Here is an 18,540-nt window from a genome sequence, read left to right on the forward strand (position 1 = left end):
GATGCGGGGGTTAGTCATTCGGAGTTCTGGCACGTGATGTTGAATCTGCATATGTTTTGCACGATTTCTTTATATATGAATAGAGACATTGGGAATAATGTTTTATTCCTTTTCCCTTATATCGTCCTCTTCTATGAAAATACTATAGCGAATTAATTAGAAGGATAGTTCTCCCACTACCTACCCGAGGATGATATGAGACAGATAGCTAATAAGCGGACTTATATATAGATAACGTCCGTACGGTAACGGACGTTACTAACCTTACAGAATCGCACGAAAATAGGGAGTATCTAAAGCGGTTTACTGCAGGTAGTGAGATCGTGTTTCGTTCGTAGACAGCCTTGGCTGCATCGATGACCGTCATATTAGCCCTAACTAGGTAGCTACCCGAAGACGATGCAGACCATTTGGGTAGGAGTATAGCGGATACGCGATACGAACCTGTAGAAGCTATAGATACCGTAGAGCACAATTAATTTGTTGGTTGGTATAGCCATAGCCGTAGGTAGTAGTGTACTATATATACTACATTATTAGGGGCTCACACAAAATCTATCTTTACGCCATGTATCTACAAAACCACTAATCATTACCACTCTTATTCCTTCCTCCCCATCATCCCGAAGCATCCCCAGGTCTGGGTATCTACCATTACGCCATACATCTTCCCTGCTACATATCCCGTATCTACGCCCTTACCGCGCGCGACCCTCCATCAGTACTAAATCCAGAACTAGTACCCGCTCAGCCCGCCATCAAAGAAAAACATGTCCGCATCCGCGCCCTCGTCCAACGACGTCATGCTCACCAGGAAGTCGTCCAAGGCCTGCCAGGAGACGTCTTTGCCATCGTCCACCATTGGTTCCTGCTGTGCTGCCGGTAGCAGCGCTGGTTCTGCTGTCAGGAGCCCGCTGGTAGGGGGTACCAAGGGCGCCTGCGAAGTGCTGCTAAACGCGCTTCCGAGCGCCAAGTCCGGCAGTGGCGACGGTGGACTCCATATCTGCTGGTGCTGCTGGCTCGTCGTCTGAACGCTCGTCGTCACCGGTGCCGCAGCAGCAGCAGCAGCAGCAGTGGTACCGAATATTCCCTCAATCCCCTCCGAACCCGCACTCCATGTCCCGCTCAGCAAATCATCAGCTGAAAGCCGATTGCTGCCTATATCGCGCCCTTCGGCCAACCGTTCCTCGACTCTGTTCACAAGCCCCTCCAACGGTCCTCGCAGCCCTTTGGTCGGGTGCCGTGCGACAATATGTGCGTAGCTGGCCTGTAACAGAGGCCATGCGGCGCGCACGAGAGACGTGCCGGCCGCGTCGCCCGCAAGCACATATGCCTCGGCGAGTGCTATCGCTAGCGCGTGCCAAGGAAGCGTGACGTACCACCTGAAGGGCTCGCCACGGGGGCAGGTGTGGATGAGATGAGCTTTTGTCAGGGCCTGGAGCGTCAACCGGAGGAGAGAAGCAGGGCTTTCGGTGCTCGACGAAATAGATGACGGTCTTGCAGACTGGATGGTTGCTGCCGAGTGCGAGCGGGGTCGCTGCAGCGGGCGGAGGGCCGAAAGCCGCGCTCCTGCAACGAGACAGTGGGTTCCGTGCCAGGTTAACCAGGCATATGGTGAGGATTCCGGGTCGCAGAAATGCAGGAGCTTGAGGGCGGCACTTTCAAAGCGGCGTGCGTGCGCCTGGCGTACTGTCGTGTCCGTCGATGGCGTGTCTCGTTTGCTGCTGCCGTTGCTCCCTTCGTTGTCATCGCCACTCTTGTCATCGTGTCCGCCAAAATTGAGCAGGCGGCCGGCCAGCTGGGCGTGGTATGTGACAAGAGCGAAAGTTGTGTCAGTTAGGTCTTCTTTGTCGGCCACAGGCAGCGTGGTCTCGGGACCAAAGTCATCGTCATTAACGTGGCTGGGCAGCGCCAATGTCGACACGGCTTCCTCAAGGCCAATCAGTGGCTCCGACGCTTGCCCGAACGAGGTTTGTAGATCCAGTAGGCAGATGGTGAGCCATAGTCGTTTGCGCATCTGCTGCTCGAAGAAGGTCTCACTGCGGCCGTTTGACTTGTCCGGATCCAGGTAGAGGAAGAGCGATTTCGCGATGCGGACAGCGAGGGCGAGAAGGGTCCATACGGCGCGAGTACGGTCCTCGCAGCGCCGAGCGACCTAGGGCTTTGTTAGACTTTCGCTTAGGTCTTCCCAATACCATTGAGATGGAACTTGCAAGATACAGAACGAATGCTTGAAGAAGAGTCATGTCCCGCGTTGCCAGCAAACCAGACCTCTCGATAGCAGCCTCGCACGTTCTCCGACAGTCAGCCACGACGCCGGCCCGCGAGGTATGAAACATGGTCCAGCACTGGTTCTCAGTCATGCTGCTGGCAGCAGAGAAGCAGACGGCCGAACCCAGGGCTTCCAGGGACGGGTGGCCAGGCGGGTAGTTGAGATAGGGGAGGCCATGCAGCATCCAATTGGTCAGCGACGGGCGATGCAAGAGCTTGATGATGGGATCGACTTGGCGCAGGTAGACTTGGCAGAGCTTGTCACGGTAGGCTTGGACGGTTGGGGCTGATGGGCGGTGGCTCGGCCCGCCGAAACCGAGGATCGTCAGGCCAGCATCGATCTGCGGAGGATCGGTGGCCTCTGCGACGTCGACAAGCCCTCTGAGCTCGCGGATGCCATGGACCAAGTCGGCCCAGAACTGGCTTGGCTGCTGGGGCGCTCGGCTTGGCGCCTTGGCTTGAGCGGGAGCGGCATCAGGAGCGTCGTCGGGCTTGGCCAGGCCCTGGACCAGCGTCTCCAGACGGTGGATGCGGCTACTGAGATGGTTGTCGAGAGTGGTGGTACTGGTGGTGTGGGTGTGGTGGACGTGGACGGCAGCGGACGAACGGTGCGCGTGCCGACCGCGCGGGAGGCGCAAGCGATGGATGGGCACGCACGTCACGCCGGCCGCGACACAATTGGTGCACGGCTCGTTCTTGTCACATTTGACCTTGCGGTCGCGACAGAGAGTACAGCTGAGCTGCGGCGTCATGCTTGATGATGAAGATGGGAGCGAGGGGGATCTTCATCTCAAGCTTTTATCTGTACGCGTGGCGCAATATCCAAGTACTTGGCACCGTAAGCATAACTCATCCGACATCACCCTTCCAACACTCGTGGGAACGGCACTTTCTTAGGTATGCTGATCCTCCATCACCGCTACTTCCAACCGGGAAGGTCATCACTACAAAACCCGAGACATTGAGAGCACAAAATCCGAAAGGATTGTTTGCGGCCCCCGTAAGCACCAACTCAGCTCCATTTTAAGAGATGCGGGCTGCACCATCTCAATCCCATTACCCACGCAAAGATGTCTTCCGCCGACAAAGTTCAGGTAAGCATCTTCTCGCATGGTTCGACACGCTTCTTACTCACCGTCTCTATCAGCCAGAGGTCAAATCAAGCGACCAGCTTCTCGTCTGGAATGCCATCTCACGCTTTCTGCCCGTGTCCCACCCTGACCACTCGTATTGGTGGAAGGTGACGGGCCGCCATCTTGCCTTGATGATGCATGAGGCAGAGTACCCACTGGAGCGGCAGATCGAGAACCTACTCTTCTACTTCTTCACCGTCATCCCACGCCTCGGGCCGCAACCCACCTCCCGCGAGCCGTGGTTCAAGAGCCGAGTTGCAGCCGGGGCGGGCGATGGTGCCCCCATCGGATACAGCTGGCGCTGGAGCATCGGTGACACCAAGCCCGGCATCCGCTACTACATTGAGCCGGTGGGCGCGCTGACCGGCACACCGGCTGACCAGCTCAACGAAGTCGCAACCAAGGAGCTGCTCGTCGAGCTCGGCAGCCTGCTCCCCGACGCTGATCTCTCCCTCTTCTGGAAGTTTGCGCCGCACCTGCGTCCCAACCTGACAGACTCGGCTTCGCTCCAGGCCTTTGCCGGTTCTGCTTTGCTGCTCGGTGTCGAAATTCCCCCCTCGTCCAGCGCCGTCGACATCATGACCTACTGGTTTGCCCGGGCGCCGACGCAGGCCGCCCAGCTGCTCGACAGTACTCTGCCCGCCGCCATGCGTGATGCCTACGGTGCCGAGGCCGACCTTACTGCTCTTGCTGCAGTCCGCGACTTCATGGCAAAGGACCCAAACGGCTCCCAGCTCACCATGACCGGCACTACCGCGACAGACTGCCGCCGCCCCGCCGATGCCCGCGTCAAGATCTACGTTGCCACGCGCAACTCGTCCTTCGACCACATTGCAGCCGTCATGACGTTCGGCGGCCGCAAAACCGTGTCCTCGGAGCTGATGGCCCAGCTGCAAGAGCTTTGGTACCGTCTGAAGGGATTGCAGCCAGACTTTCCCACGTCGGCACAGCTGCCGCTTCCTGCTGGCGATGGTGGCGCAAACCCCATCGGCTTGAGCTTCTACTTTGACATTCAGCCCAAGCACGCTCTGCCGGATGTCAAGGCGTACTTTGCCGTCGGAAAGCATGCCAAGACCGACTTGGCTGCTGCCGAAGCCGTGACTGGTTTCTTGGAGCGCCACGGCCGTGGCCGCTACACTAAGGCGTATATGAACGCATTGCAGGGCGTCGTGACTCCTGAGGAACTGCGCACCCGCCGTGGCGCGCAGGCTTACTACTCGGTTGCGTTCAAGAAGGGACAAGTGGATATTACGTCGTACTTTGTCCCGCAGGTTTATAGGAGGTTCGATGAGATAGAGGCCGAGATAAATGGTAGATAGATGACTCGCTTATCTTCAGGGATAAGTAGAAAGATTGTTAGGATGATTTTGACCTAGTTTTCTTATATAATGCCACCAGCGGAACCGTAGGACACCGAGATAGGCTTGGAACACTCGCTTCTACTCTTGCACGATCAGGTGTATTGCTGGGTACGTCATAAAATGGCTTGAAGTTGGGAAGTTATGGCGGGATAGAACAGTGGACAGGGAGCAGCTACATAGTCTGAAACCACTAAGTCTGTCTCTTACTACATCAAAACATCTACGACCCATGGCGAGTTTACCCCGTGTCACCTCGTATTATTCTACCACTCCATATCCACACTACATATATATACAATGCCGCTCGAGCCTACCTTTACTCCTCAGCATTGGTTCAATTCGACAACATGCGCGCCCCTATTTTAGTCTCTTCTTTGGAAGCTATCGCCGCCACCACCACGAACGGTACCTTTACTGATGACAGTAACGTCCGAACCATCAGCGACTTCCGCTGCTCTGTTGCTAAATACTCTTTGCGCCTACAGTAACTTCTGGTTTCCCGACAGCGCGACAAGGCCTAAGCTATCTACACATAGTCTCGCACTGCTCCTTTATACTGCCGTCGATTGAAGATTCAAGCCGCATATAAAGAGGCATACAGCATATATATCCACTGTCCAACGTATTTTTTCGTAGTTACGTAGTGTACAACCGTTCATGTTCAAATAAATCAATGCAAACTCCTAAGCTAACAGACATGACGACAAAGGCATCCCAAAACTTAAAAGCCATGAGATAAAATTTACACAAGACGAATAGTTGCCCTGGATGCTCTTCTCATAAACAGAGAACTAGCTGGCCTTTTCGTAAACAAATCAGTATCCCAAACCTCAACAACGCCGATTCGCCGGTACTCATTACTTCCGGGATGTACTGGCCTACATGCAAGGCACTGAAGGCTCGGAGGTCGACCGTTAGGATACGCCGGATAACCGTACCCGTCCAAAGGATCACCATGTGCCAGTTTTCCAACTAGCACCAGCCAAAATCCTGCTTGGCCATCGCTTTTGGCGACTGCATCACTGTCGAAAGAATACACGGAAGCCTCCGTAGGGTAAGCGAGCAAGCGAAGAGTATGACGTTGCTCAGAAAAGCATGTGGCTTTCCTGTAAGCCTTCAGCCAGCCGCGGGCAGGCTGGTAGCCAATGTTTTCTCTGGTGAAAGGTTCTGGGCGATCAAAATTGCAGGTTCCTTTCCATTTCACTTTACTTCCAGGACGGACTTCTATTACCAACGTGCGAAGGGTGATAGTTAAGTTGTTTGTTTCGGAGGTCACAGAGAGGACTTCTATTTCCTTGGAGAATTTGTCTTCGAAAATTGGATAATGGTAAAAGACCGGACACTGTACAGATGTCCAACTCCAACTTGGAATGCGTGGAGATTTGCGCATTTCATCTGGTTCTCTTCTGTCTTCATATTGGTCGGTAGTCCATAAAAGGCTCTGAGCAAGATGACTCCCGGCCCAAATACCGGTTACTACATCCTCACCAACAGTTTCCTGGAATTTTGTGCAGATACCGGAAAGAGCAAGCATCCTGTCACCGTCATTTATAAAAGACCGCCTGGAGTAGTCTTCGATCATGCGCGCCCAACATCGAAACCTCCAATCTAACGGCAGGTAGGAGGATATCGCACTTGGAGTGACAAATATATTGTTCCGGAGCGCGGACTTTAGCAAGAGATGATTGTCGTTCCATGGGCTAGGTATGCCACTGAGGCAGTTCCAGGAGGTGTATCGAGAAGAAAATCCAATTGTCCTGGCCGATAAAAGCTGCTCTTGCAAAGCCCAGCCTCGCTTGTCCAAGCAACTCCGTGCCGAACAAGAGTTAGAGGTTTCGTCTGGCTCTGAAAACAGTCCGACCGTATCATTTTGCGCGTGGGCCGCGGTGAGGGTGAGTATAGCTCCACTGTAGACCTGAGCCATATTGCTAGCTTCCCGTGCCCAGTCGTCAGGGGAATCTTGGATTATGCATAAAGCATTGATCCAGATATATTGGATACCCAGCCTACGTGTAAACAAAATGGCCTCGCTCAAGGTCTTCGGCAATTGGCTCATTGGGATACCTATTTTTCTGGATTCCAAGTTGTCTAGATTGGTGATGAAAGCATTCGAGCTTTTGTGCCATCCATAAGATAGGGCACAATATGGTGCCTTTTCATGTTCCTCTGACTCGTGGAGGAAGGGATTGTCACCTTCTTTTCCGACATCGATAACTCTTGTAGGAAGGCGGACGCACTGACTGCCATTTCGGACACAATTCAAATGTTCCGTAAGGCAACGGTATAGCCTCTTTCGGACGTCTTCCGCCGATTCCATCTTCTCTAAACTTTCATGTTCTTTTTGAGCCGACTTGCCTAGAGATGCAACGAGTGACAGATAGGTCGGTTGCAAGTCGTCGGCGAAAGATTCCAGCCCATGTGCAGAAGGACTCTTTTGGCACTCTGCGGTCGATGCTCCAGCGACAGCCTTGGCCATCTCCTCATCACCTCTTAGGACAGCCTGGTACAGGATGGCTTGTAAAGTTTTTGATGTTTTCTCCAAAAAAGAGCTACCTATGAGAAGCTCCCGTATCATATCGATGCTGTTGTAACAAACCGCAACATCCAGAGCCGTATGGCCATCTTGATTCAATACATCTGTTGAGGCACCACCCTGTAGCAGAACGCGAGCGACTTCAATGTTTTTACGAGCTGCTGCTCGGTGCAATGGACTCGCTAGGCCCATTTTGAGAGATCCGTGGTTGTTCATGTTGCTCTGATGGCACTGAGCGTCCAGCTTGGCGCCGCGACGAATCAAGAGAGTCGCAATCTCGGTATTGTTTGCATCTGCAGCTTGATGCAGCGGTGTTCGGCCAAGCGAATTGGTAGAGTTCACATCGGCACCAAAGTCGATAAGCAGCTCCGCGATTTCCGTATCCGCAAGAAGGCAAGCCTCATGGAGGGGTCGTCCGCCAAATGTTTCGCCCGCTGGTTCTTTCGAACCGGAAACACATCCTGTTCCATTCCGATGGCTGACATTGTCATCCCATGTCGTATTTGGATCTAGCCCTTGATCGAGTAGCTTCTGGACTGCTGCTTTATCACGAGTTTCAATGGCTTTTCTTATTTCTCCTCCTACCTTGTCGCTTGTATATCTGTTCCAAGACATTAGATAAGGATCCACTGGACTTGATGATCCTCTGGGGGATGATAGCGGTATTTGAGCTGGCAAACGGAAAAATAAATTGCAGTAACAGGACCCGCTGGCTGTGTTGTAGACGAGAAATGGATTGATGAGACAAGCCTTAAATGTGTCTCTGAGCTGTTGGTAAGACCGGAAGAGCCGCAAGCCTTTCGACGTAGCCCCGCTTTAGAGTGGTTGCCTTGAGCTCCCCTGCTTACTACCCCTCTTTTGTGCAACATCCCAGTGTAACGCGATTGGTGTGAGCCAATCGCCTACATCTGTCGCTCGCTTAGACGTGGTGGGGGGTGGATTGTCACCTGTCCGAGTCTCTAGGCAGCAGCGAGACAGATCTGCTGGACTCGGTGGCTTCAAAGCCGAGCTCGTGGCCGCTACAGTAAGACGTGGAAAAGTTTAGCGTCGGGGGAGTTTCTGTGTTCGTGGGAGCAGGAGATGGTCTTACTCTTATCGCGATATCTTCCGAGTACTGGGCATCAAATCTGTAAATAAGAGTGAGCACTTCACTCGGCTTATACTACTCACCTTGAAGCTCCCCCTCCAACTAAGAGCGGTGCATGCCTGCTGATACCAGTAAAGGAATGCCTCGAGACAAATAGTACTAATGAAAAGCTCGACGTTGAAGCTCGTAGTCGATCCTTATGCACGGCGGCGGGTCCCACGTGAGTGCCAAGCATACAACCGATCACTTTCCCACACAGGATAAATAGCTGCCTACCTTAGGAGCCAGAAAGTGTGCCAATTGTTCTATCATATTTCAAAACCGGTACGAGCCTCAAGTGTTCTCGGAACTGCCTGTTAGCTTTTGCTCTTACAAGCACGTATTCCTTTTTGTTTTCCGTGACCTAGTCGACTATTATGGCTGCTACAAAGATACACGTCAGCATTGCGGTCTTCAAAGGGGATCCGGTCGACTACCAGATATTCCGCCACACAATGCTATGGTTTCGTTTCGCCGATCAGTTGCCACCTGTCTCAATCGACGTTATGGGGCCACCCCAAGAGTTCCAGTTTCAAGTTAGGGAAAACTACGATCCTTCTCAGAGCAGAGACTTTGCGAAAGAAGTATCGGTCGGATATCTACGAGTAGCAATGACAAAGCCTCAACTCGTGAACTTGATTTCTCAGACGCCTCTAGAAAACTCCAACCCAGAGTTTAACTGCCAGGTTTGGGTTGAGGCTGCGCTCAAAAGGTTGCAAGCCCAAAATTATATATCGGAGGATGAATATAGAGCGGGTGTAGATGGAATGGTTGATGCCATAATGGAAGCACGGGATGAGCCATAAGCGTATGGATTAATCGAGCTAAAGCTATGGCTGTCGGTTCATTGCAATTGCCAGCGCCTAAGGGCCTGGTAAACGATTAGCTCTTCGTGGTATTGCTCTGGAAATATATATTGCGCATAATCTTTCCAGTCCCTATGTTTGGCATGACGGTCCAGGAATTTAACATATTCCCAGTATTCAGGATACCAGCCCGCAAATTCCCAATCAAGTAGAGCTCGGATCTGGTTATCTTTAACGATGATGTTATGCTGTGTCAAGTCGCCATGAGTAAAGACTATGCGATGATCTGAGCGTAAATGATGTGCAAGAGCGTTGCGGATATCTGTTGGAGTAGCGTTGAATAGATCAAGAATAAATTTGTTAAAGCTGGTCTCATCCGGAAACGGGCCGCCAGTGTAGACGTCGAGTTGACGGCAGTCGCGGACAACTCCGCCATTGCAAGACCCGATCATGCCAGTCTCTGATTGACGGCACCTCATTGAAGAGAGAATCTGTCCAAGCTGATTGGCAATGTCTTTCTTCTGAGCCGGAGACATGGTTGGCCAGACGTCCTCAAGGTTATCCCCATCGATGTAATCCATCCAAATGCTTTCGGTTTGATCGTGCTGTGCGCTCTGGATCTGTTGATCTTGAAGATGCGGGACTGGTATTTGCAACGTTCGGGCATACTCGAGAGCATCGCGCTCAGCTACAGTTACTCGTCTACCGAATTTCACAACCACGCCATTTTGTCGCCGTTCTACTCTACAGCCTGAGCTGTCGTGGAGAAGATGAGTTTCTGACAGAGAAGTTAATGGGATTTCTGAACACGAACGGTGTGTGATGTACCTGATGACATGGTGGGTGTTGGGTGTTTGAGGTGTTGAGGTGTGATGACGTGGGCACAAAGTCAAGTTCACGTGACATTTAAATCACGTGCCAATACATCTTCCGCCAGCTCCCGCTTCCCGCCCGCCGACCTCGTCCACAAAACATCTCTCCCCGAGCAGAACAAAGATAAATCATCAACTGTCGCCATGGCCTGATACCGCTTGTTCAGGAGGAGCTGCGTGCGCCTTGGTCGCCTTGACTGCCTCCAGATCAGCATCTTCGCCCGCTTTTCCCTTGCCTAATCCCTTCTCGCCCGCCTCCTTGTCGGTTTGCTGCTTCTTCTTCTCCTTGAGGCCGTAGTCCGAATTTATGGTTGTCCTCAGCTTGATTTGCTTCTCCAAGAACACAAGGAGAAAAAAGGCTATCGAGAAGGCGAGCGCAACTTCCCATACAACCTTTAGGCTGGCGGTATAAACATCCAAGACCTGTTGTTCGTCACCAGCAGGAAGAGTTCTGATGTAGGATCCATCGATATGCGAATATCCCCTCCCACCGCCTAGCTCTGCCCGCGCTTGGGCGTTTTCGACACGATACAGCAAGTGGCTGAACCGGTTGTTGAATATGGCTGCGGGAATGGCAATTCCCCAAATACTTCCGTACGAGCGGATAAACCCCCACGTTGAGGTAGCGACAGCGACATCTGCCTGACTGAGGCCTGCCTGAACTGCAGGAAGGAGAGTTGTAAGAACGCATCCTGTGCCCAGGCCGGCCAAAATCTGGTAGACGACTACCTCGGCGAGGGACGACGAAGCGTCGAAGCGGATGTACAGTCCAGCTGCCAGAGTCATGAGAGCAAACCCGCCGAGGTGAAGGGCTTTGTAGCGACCGTAATTGGTCAAAAGACGTCCAGCTACAATGGCTACTGGCACACCAACAGTGACTGTAGGGAGGAGCAGAACACCCGATCTAGAAGGCGAGACGAGGCGCACCGCTTGAAAGTAGACGGGCAAGAAATAAATCCTCCAAAACGTCAACATGGATTGTCCAAACGTCAGGACCAAGGCCGTGGCGCTCGTTCTGTTTCCGAACACACGTGAAGGAATAGTCGGCTGGACGCAAAATTTACTCGCCTCGTAAACATGGAAACACACTGTCCCCACGAATCCGATGACAAGAGGGGCAATGACATGCGGCGAGGACCAAGGATATCGGGTGTCAGCCCAGGAGAGGGCGATGAGGATGGCAATGACGGAGCCAATCAAGATGAAGTTGCCGACCCAATCGATCTGTCCCAGCTTTTCCTTCAAGGTAAACCTTTTTCGGTAGGCCACCTGGAGAAAGAAAAACTGAAGCAACAACGTCACACCTCCGATCGGAAGATTGAGCCAAAAGACCCATCTCCAGGCGTCGTGCTGGACAATGACGCCTCCTAGGACAGGACCAATGGTGGTGCCGATTCCAAAGGTAGCGAAGATGATGCCCATGTACTTGCCTCTTTCGCGGACGGACACAAGGTCGCTGATGATGATCTGGGTCATGACGCTGACGCCTCCGCCGCCAATCCCTTGAACAACACGCCCGGCGATCAGCATCGTGGTCGACTTTGCGCCTCCACTAATGCCGCTGCCCAAGGTAAAGACGGCAACGGCAAACATGGTAGGCCATCTTCGTCCAAAAACTCCGGCGAACTGGCCGTAGAATGGCTGGAAAGCAGTGCTTGTCAAAAGGTAGCCGTTTAAGATCCAGACATAATTGTTTCCTGAATGTAACTCGCCGACGATGGAAGGCAACGCAGTTGAGGTGACGGTGCCTTCCATGGCGGCTAGCAGAGTTGCAACACAGAGCGGCGGAAAGACAGCCCAAAAGCGCCAGCCGCGGGAAGCGGTCTGAGGCAAGGGCGGTGGCATTTTGGGAGGTGCGGCAGTGGTAGAGTTCGACATGATGGGCAAGGGTCTAGGACTGATGGTTCACAGGGGATTTCACACAAAAGACCGTGTAATAACAGAGTGGCATGCAGTGCATCCTCTATCCTGAGCCGAGCCATCTACCCAAAGTGGTTACCATTGCCGAGCAGACTTATCCTTATCTCCAAGCGCCGAGTCGGCGAAACACAGTATTTCCTGTCTGATCAACACCGAATCCCGATAGTTACATATGCATATCAGAGGCGGAATGAATCCTGCCGCTCTCTGCTGCTCACAGGCTCCAACGCGAGGCGTAGCCCGTCCATCGTGCTGCACACCCTGTCCTCTCTTGACCGGACGTCTGATACCCCCGCATGCTCTATCCGCCAAACACACGCCTTCATTCTCTGCAGTATCTTCTTTCCTATCTCAACGATAAGGACTAGTTGCAGCGCAGGAAATGACCCTATCGAAACTGTCCCTGTCGCCAGTTCGGGTAATTGTAAGCCTTCCACGTCCTCTTTGGATATGGCTTCTCGCACGGCGTTGAACAGATCCGCGTAGATCTCCAGTGTTCTAATGTAGCAGGACAGGATAATCAACGACGATCCTGAATCAAAGTCTATATTCTGTAAACCAATGTCTGCTTCTGTTTCCACAGGGTGATCGGGCACCTCTAGAATTTCGTTCCGACTCGGATTCTGTGAGAATCGAGAGGAGCTGCAGCGAGAGGCTAAACGTCTCTTCAAACACGCCATTAGTCCTGCTCATCCATCTGTCTCTAATATGGGGGCTCTCTGCGATCCACGACACGTGGCGCGCGTGTCCGTAGAGCTTAACGTTCACCTCGGTCACCTTGGATAGCCACTGGGCGTGAGTCTGTGATTCGTTCGGCTGCTGTTGTGCCAGACAAGGCGCTGAACCCTCTTGTCGGGAGAGGCAAGTCGACAGAGAATCGAAATCGACGTCCGGTGCAGCTTGCGACCCGAGGAAGTCGTCGGCGGGGAGCCAGGACGGCGTGAACGGATTCATGAAATCATTAATGGAGTCCAAATTGGATGTAGGCGTGGGCATGTGGAACAGCAGTTCACTTGCCGGCGGCGTATTTGGCGCAGCGGACAGGTTCCATTGTAGCAGGCAGCTCATGTCTGGTATAGCATGGATTAGTTTGTAGCAGTGGGAAGACCAGTCTGCACGTAATTACCGGGTTGCGGAGATTCAACCTCAGCAGGCGTGTCGGCGGTGGTATGGGCCCGATTCCGCGCTCTCCGATTCCGCAGAGATTGACTCGATGTGCAAGGTACGTTGGCCTTGGTGCATCGCAGGCAACTCCCAGTTGCCTCTCGTTGACAACTCAACTTCTGCGCATGGCGCCGATCGCATGCTCTTCTCAGTCGAGGCTCTGACATTGTATCACGCGTTTGACCACGAGACGATAACGACAAGGCGAAGCTACTTAAGAGGCATTGCTAGCCACGCGGCGAAGTCTTTGCCGCGCCAACTCAAGCTTTGAATCATTTGCTTGTTGGACTGGGCAGGATCAGGCCAATGTTGGTTCTAGCCCGATGTAGAAGGTCGTTGTACGAAACTTACACCACCCTTGTAAGCCTCAATTCTAAAAGCGGACGCCCTAGAGCCTGCCATTATACTGCCGAAACAACCCTGGTTCGGCGATGACTGAATGGCTTCATAGGCTGCGTGCCCCGCGTCGAATCGCCGAACTCCACTTTCCCGACCGTATACCATAAATGATGACGGAAGGAGGCGTTTGTGCCAGTCTTCGTTCCTTACCCATCACATTGCGGCATGCAGGACGACAGGGATTCCGTCACGGGCTTCCCCGCGTGGGGAAATCACCCATTCCTCGCTACCGCGCTACTTGCCGCTACACTCTATTACTCGATGCTTGCTGTGTACCTCTTGTACTTGCATCCCCTCTCTAGATTCCCCGGACCTAAGCTCTGGGTGTTGTCCCGCCTCCCGAACGCCCGCTCCCTGAGGAGAGGCACTTTCATTCACGACTTAAAGGCGCTACACGACAAATACGGGCCTATTGTACGATATTCTCCAAATAAGCTGTCCCTAATCGGCCCATCCGCATGGCAAGACATCTATGGACACCATGGTGGCGAGAAAAACTTCTCAAGAAACCCGCTTTGGTACCAGCGAGCACCGAACGGGGCTCATACCATCCTGTCCGCCGACAACACCACCCATGCACGGATTAGAAAGCTGCTCTCTCACGCTTTCTCTGAGAAGGCACTGAAGCAGCAGGAGCATCTGATCCAGGTGTACCTCGATCTTCTGGTCACGCGCCTCAAAAACAAGGCAGACAATCGGCCCATCAATATCAAGGACTACTTCCAGTTTACGACCTTTGACATTGCAGGAGACCTGGAATTTGGCGAGTCTTTCGGGTGCCTCGAGAAAGAAGATTACCATCACTGGATCAGTGTGATGCTGGCGCACTTCAAACGGCTCGTTCTTCTTGGCTCAACGCTCATGTTTCTCCCCATCCTCCGTCCTATTGTACGGCTGCTGATCCCAAAACGGGTTCGCGAGCAAAGAATGCAACAGTTTGAGTTTTCTCGCGCCAAGGTGGGAAGACGTCTCGATGTGGGCGACGACCCTACCCGACCCGACTTCATGACCTACGTTTGCCGGCACAACGATGAAAAGGGCATGACCAGGGACGAAATTGACGCTACATTTGATATTCTTGTCACTGCTGGTAGTGAGACCACTGCTACGACCATGACCGGCATTTTGCATTACCTACTACGGTACCCAGACAAGTTTCAGAAGTTGAAAGACGAAATTCGCACGGCTTTCTCACACCCTTCTGAGATAGATATTAAGAACACTACTAGGTTACCATACCTAACGGCTGTCATCAACGAAGGATTGCGACTCTGTCCACCGGCTCCTACAATGCTGCCTCGCTTGGTTCCTGAACGTGGCGCTGAAGTTTGCGGTCACTGGCTTCCTGGTGGCGTAAGTGTTCACCTTCTTCCAATTCATACAGCATTTGACATTAGCAAGACATCCGTTGGAGTTCCCCCATGGTCTGCCTTCCGTTCTGCTTCAAATTTTGCTTCCCCCGACTCTTTTATTCCCGAGCGCTGGATTAACCCAACTAAAGGTGGTCTGGCCCTACATCCGCATGAGCCCAGCGCTTTCATGCTATTCTCATACGGCCCGCGCAATTGTCTGGGTAAATTCTTGGCCTGGGCAGAAATCAGGCTTGTGCTGTCCCACCTTGTCTGGAACTTCGAGGTAGTGGTTAAAGGGCCTGGTTATAAATGGGAAGATCAGCTTACGTTTATCATGTGGGAGAAGCAGCCTTTGGTCGTTGGGCTGACTCCGGTCATTCATTAACGTAAATTAAACTAAACTGTCGTTTTCGCTAGCCTCAAGATTGTTTAATTTCTTTCGGTAAGGACTAGCTGCTATTTCCGGTTGCAAAACTTAGATAACTTTCTCGCTATCTATGGTATTAAGAAGGATAGATGAAGCATTTATTATTTTGCGCTTCGTATCACGAAAATATGCCTCGACACTGTAAAACTATCATTATTGTTTCTATTAGGCCATCATAAAGTATTATTTCTGAAGACACAAAGTTCTCATACGGTATTTGCAAGGGCAATAATAAAAACAATGCTTTACTGATCTAGAACTAACTACAGCTGTTGCACGCCATCCTCTCCCGTTACTTTAAAATGCAAATACAAGTTTCTTACCAGAGACCTTCCCCCTGCGTAGCGAGTCTATACGCGGAACCACGGCAGCTAAACCCCCCTTATGCAGCTCCAGGGGATGTGGCTCTAACAAACGCTGTTTCAGTTCAGCTTCTACTAGGCGTACCCAGCTCGCACTGAACGCTCGATCTTCTGGAAGTGCAGGCCGACGATAAGCACCCGCCAATTCAACAGGTTTCCCGAAGAGCGTCCAGCCAAGAACCCAGTCATGAGAAACATTCCGGCGACGGATTGTAAGGCGCCGGGGATATTGTTCCAGCGCAGTGTAATGCCCACCGCCATCTCCAAGGGCGCCATAGCAAAGCGTCATGGTAGCAGCGTTGCCGATGCAGTCTAGAACGTATGCCAGTTTGTTTTTTGTGTACTCCTTTATCTCATCTCTGCAAGTGGGCGAGTTGTAGTCGAATGCTTTCACAGCGCCGCGGCTCGCAACCAACTGGAAATTTCGGGGCGAACAAGTGACAATGGGCAGATAGCCCGACAGTCGTAGCATCTGAATAGCCATGGTGCCAGTCGCAGTTGCTCCACCGTGGACGAGGACGTGTTGTTGTTGTTGCCCCGCATTGAAATCTTGGTTGTCTCTGAAATGAAGTTGAAGGGACCGGAAGGCCAGCCCGACTGTCATGACGCCCATACCCATGGCTGCGCCCATTTCAAAAGTCATGTAGTTTGGCATCCGGATGCAGAGGTCTGCAGGAGCGACCACAAACTGAGAAAAAGCTCCATTTGCGGGGTTTCCGGAATTGGCTCCAATGTCCAAGTCTTTACGCGTAACTTCGGCGCCAATGCGTACCACTGTCCCGGCATAGTCGCTGCCGCTGGTTGCACCGGCTGTTGTTGACTGGTCAAGCAGCTTATAATCTGATGGGTTGAGCGCGACGGCGGCGGTTCGGATGAGAACTTGGTCTGGCTCTAGCGGTGGCAAAGGGACACTCTTCATGGCAAGAGTGCCCGGGCCCGTGGCAACGAGGGCCCTCTGAAGTCGTGGGATTCTTGGTTCTGTAGACATGGTTGCTTGCATATGGAAGAGCAGTGACAGTAGTCTATACTCTATAGCTGTTCCCCCGTCCTGTCGTTAGGCACTTCGGTGATTATGCAGACTCAGGGGCAGGGCCGAGTCAATGCCAACACCGATACATTCGGCGTACAACACTTTTAGCGGCTACCACGAAATCCGAATCACCGAACGTGTCCGAACAAGGGAGCATTATTTTTCTAATGGCAGTTGGAGCTGGCTCTTTAAATCCTTGCAGTAATGGATATTCGTCACGCATTACAACAGCCAAATCTTGTCATCAGCAAAGCAACAATGTTCCGATTATTTAAATCAGACTTTTTCAACTTCGAGACACTGCGTCTCCTGAGCTTTACTCCGTATGAAGGCGGAGAAATCGCCGAGATTCTCGAAGCAATCGGGGAGATCAAAGACAACGACGTCGAAAGCTGGTACTCGGCCTGGATGAAAGCCGGCACAAAGGCAGAAGCAGTGGCCGAGCAGGCAGAATTGGCTGGCAATCGCAATGCGGCAAGACGGGCCTACTTCAGCGCATCCAACTATCAGCGGGCTGCCCAGTTCATGCTCAACGGCCGAAACCCGAACAAGGACTCCCGCATTTTGTCGGCGTCAGAGACCGCGATATCCAATTTTAGAAGGGCTACTCTGTTAATGGATGCAAAGGTCCAATGCTTGGAAATCCCGTACGAGAAAGGAGTCAACCTTCCAGCATACCTTTATCTTCCCCATCCTTCTAAGCAACTTCCGGGAAAGATGCCATTTATTCTAAACACTGTCGGCGGTGATGCTACTCAGGAAGAAATTTTCAACATTTTCCCTCGCGACGCGCTCGAGCTCGGGTATGCAGTGCTTACTTTCGAGGGTCCCGGCCAGGGCATTGTCTTGCGGCGTGACCAACTGCCAATGCGTCCAGACTGGGAGTTCGTCATCTCTGCAGTGCTCGATTTCGCTTTCGAATTTGCCAAAGATCATCCGGAGCTGCAGCTGGATATGGATAGGCTGGCCATCTCCGGGTCATCTGTCGGTGGATACCTATCTCTCCGTGGCGCTTTGGATCCTCGCGTCAAAGCTTGCATTGCAGTAGATCCGTTCTACTGCATGTGGGACTTGGTTAAAGGCCGCATGCCCGACTTTTTCATCAATACCTTCGAGGCAGGCGGCTTCGCCTCAGACGAGGCATGGGACTACCTGGTCGACTTCCTTAGTTGGGTGAATGTCCAGACACGGTGGGAGTTCAACCACTTGCGATGGATGCTGGGAGTCCAATCAGCCGCGGACGTATTTCGCAAGATGCAAGAGTTCACTTTCAGTCGCGAGGACGGTGTGGACGTGCTGCATTCGGTCCACTGTCCAGTCATGGTCACGGGAGCGGGGTATTCCATGTATGCCAAACCGGAAATCAGCACAACCCGCATATACAATTGCTTGAGTCACTTGGACGAGAACCAGAGACTCCAGTGGATTGCGACAGAGCCTGGAGACGGCGGCCTGCAATCGAAGGTGGGGGCTTTCGGTGCCTTGACACGACGGAGCTTTGAGTGGCTGGACAAATTGCTTGAAATTGACCGCAAGATTCCGTTGAATTTTTAGAAACATTCTTGTCCAGCAAATAGCTACATAGCACCATAAGGTCACTGCGCCTCATATGCAACTCAGGCTGCAATCGTGTCGTTAAGCGAGACTGTTCAACTCGTCATATCAGCTTGCAGCCGGTATGGATATTGGTGCCGGCTTATTATTATGCATGTACATCCTTGCACCCCTGTATGTTGAGTTGAGTTGAGTTGAGTTGTATTCATTTACCCTGACCCATCGCCCTG

At 52.4% G+C, this 18,540-nt stretch overlaps 10 protein-coding genes across 10 annotated transcripts; 4 read left to right on the forward strand and 6 right to left on the reverse strand.

The window, feature by feature from the left end:
* Nucleotides 1-462: 462 nt before the first annotated feature.
* Nucleotides 463-3,025, reverse strand: K452DRAFT_280562 (uncharacterized protein; the record flags this gene model as incomplete). Its single annotated transcript, XM_033539460.1, has 3 exons — nucleotides 463-1,689; nucleotides 1,756-2,155; nucleotides 2,196-3,025. Coding segments are annotated over 3 exons (2,183 nt in total), but the record flags the coding sequence as incomplete, so codon positions are not given.
* A 147-nt stretch (nucleotides 3,026-3,172) lies between these two features.
* K452DRAFT_292714 (uncharacterized protein) lies at nucleotides 3,173-4,973 on the forward strand. Its single transcript, XM_033541426.1, has 2 exons — nucleotides 3,173-3,365; nucleotides 3,419-4,973. Exons 1-2 carry the CDS (start codon nucleotides 3,342-3,344, stop codon nucleotides 4,721-4,723), a joined length of 1,329 nt encoding a protein of 442 aa, XP_033391779.1. The 5' UTR covers nucleotides 3,173-3,341; the 3' UTR covers nucleotides 4,724-4,973.
* Nucleotides 4,974-5,374: 401 nt separating this feature from the next.
* Nucleotides 5,375-8,281, reverse strand: K452DRAFT_292715 (uncharacterized protein). The gene has a single exon (XM_033541427.1). The coding sequence runs from the start codon at nucleotides 7,911-7,913 to the stop codon at nucleotides 5,508-5,510; it is 2,406 nt and encodes an 801-aa protein (XP_033391780.1). The 5' UTR covers nucleotides 7,914-8,281; the 3' UTR covers nucleotides 5,375-5,507.
* Nucleotides 8,282-8,750: 469 nt separating this feature from the next.
* On the forward strand, nucleotides 8,751-9,417 carry K452DRAFT_292716 (uncharacterized protein). Its single transcript, XM_033541428.1, has one exon. It carries the CDS (start codon nucleotides 8,802-8,804, stop codon nucleotides 9,228-9,230), a length of 429 nt encoding a protein of 142 aa, XP_033391781.1. The 5' UTR covers nucleotides 8,751-8,801; the 3' UTR covers nucleotides 9,231-9,417.
* K452DRAFT_238185 (uncharacterized protein) lies at nucleotides 9,269-10,042 on the reverse strand (the record flags this gene model as incomplete). Its single annotated transcript, XM_033537645.1, has 1 exon — nucleotides 9,269-10,042. A coding segment is annotated over one exon (774 nt), but the record flags the coding sequence as incomplete, so codon positions are not given.
* Nucleotides 10,043-10,234: 192 nt separating this feature from the next.
* On the reverse strand, nucleotides 10,235-11,947 carry K452DRAFT_238184 (uncharacterized protein; the record flags this gene model as incomplete). The annotated part of the gene is made up of 1 exon (XM_033537644.1): nucleotides 10,235-11,947. The coding sequence occupies one exon, from the start codon at nucleotides 11,945-11,947 to the stop codon at nucleotides 10,235-10,237; it is 1,713 nt and encodes a 570-aa protein (XP_033391783.1).
* Nucleotides 11,948-12,201: 254 nt separating this feature from the next.
* On the reverse strand, nucleotides 12,202-13,090 carry K452DRAFT_303084 (uncharacterized protein; the record flags this gene model as incomplete). The annotated part of the gene is made up of 2 exons (XM_033542680.1): nucleotides 12,202-12,566; nucleotides 12,619-13,090. The coding sequence occupies 2 exons, from the start codon at nucleotides 13,088-13,090 to the stop codon at nucleotides 12,202-12,204; spliced, it is 837 nt and encodes a 278-aa protein (XP_033391784.1).
* Nucleotides 13,091-13,846: 756 nt separating this feature from the next.
* Nucleotides 13,847-15,322, forward strand: K452DRAFT_238191 (uncharacterized protein; the record flags this gene model as incomplete). Its single annotated transcript, XM_033537646.1, has 2 exons — nucleotides 13,847-14,938; nucleotides 14,987-15,322. 2 exons carry the CDS (start codon nucleotides 13,847-13,849, stop codon nucleotides 15,320-15,322), a joined length of 1,428 nt encoding a protein of 475 aa, XP_033391785.1.
* A 339-nt stretch (nucleotides 15,323-15,661) lies between these two features.
* On the reverse strand, nucleotides 15,662-16,714 carry K452DRAFT_238153 (uncharacterized protein; the record flags this gene model as incomplete). The annotated part of the gene is made up of 1 exon (XM_033537641.1): nucleotides 15,662-16,714. The coding sequence occupies one exon, from the start codon at nucleotides 16,712-16,714 to the stop codon at nucleotides 15,662-15,664; it is 1,053 nt and encodes a 350-aa protein (XP_033391786.1).
* Nucleotides 16,715-17,014: 300 nt separating this feature from the next.
* Nucleotides 17,015-18,310, forward strand: K452DRAFT_303087 (uncharacterized protein; the record flags this gene model as incomplete). The annotated part of the gene is made up of 1 exon (XM_033542681.1): nucleotides 17,015-18,310. One exon carries the CDS (start codon nucleotides 17,015-17,017, stop codon nucleotides 18,308-18,310), a length of 1,296 nt encoding a protein of 431 aa, XP_033391787.1.
* Nucleotides 18,311-18,540: the final 230 nt, after the last annotated feature.

The sequence above is a fragment of the Aplosporella prunicola genome, assembly GCF_010093885.1.
Source record: "Aplosporella prunicola CBS 121167 unplaced genomic scaffold K452scaffold_63, whole genome shotgun sequence".
NCBI classification, from domain to species: Eukaryota; Fungi; Ascomycota; class Dothideomycetes; order Botryosphaeriales; family Aplosporellaceae; genus Aplosporella; species Aplosporella prunicola.

Coding starts and splice junctions, on each gene's coding strand:
- K452DRAFT_292715 (XM_033541427.1), bottom strand. CDS start 7,913: ATGTCTTGGAACAGATATACAAGCGACAAGGTAGGAGGAGAAATAAGA.
- K452DRAFT_292716 (XM_033541428.1), top strand. CDS start 8,802: ATGGCTGCTACAAAGATACACGTCAGCATTGCGGTCTTCAAAGGGGAT.
- K452DRAFT_292714 (XM_033541426.1), top strand. CDS start 3,342: ATGTCTTCCGCCGACAAAGTTCAG. Junction 3,366..3,418: donor CTTCCGCCGACAAAGTTCAG/GTAAGCATCTTC, acceptor CGTCTCTATCAG/CCAGAGGTCAAATCAAGCGA.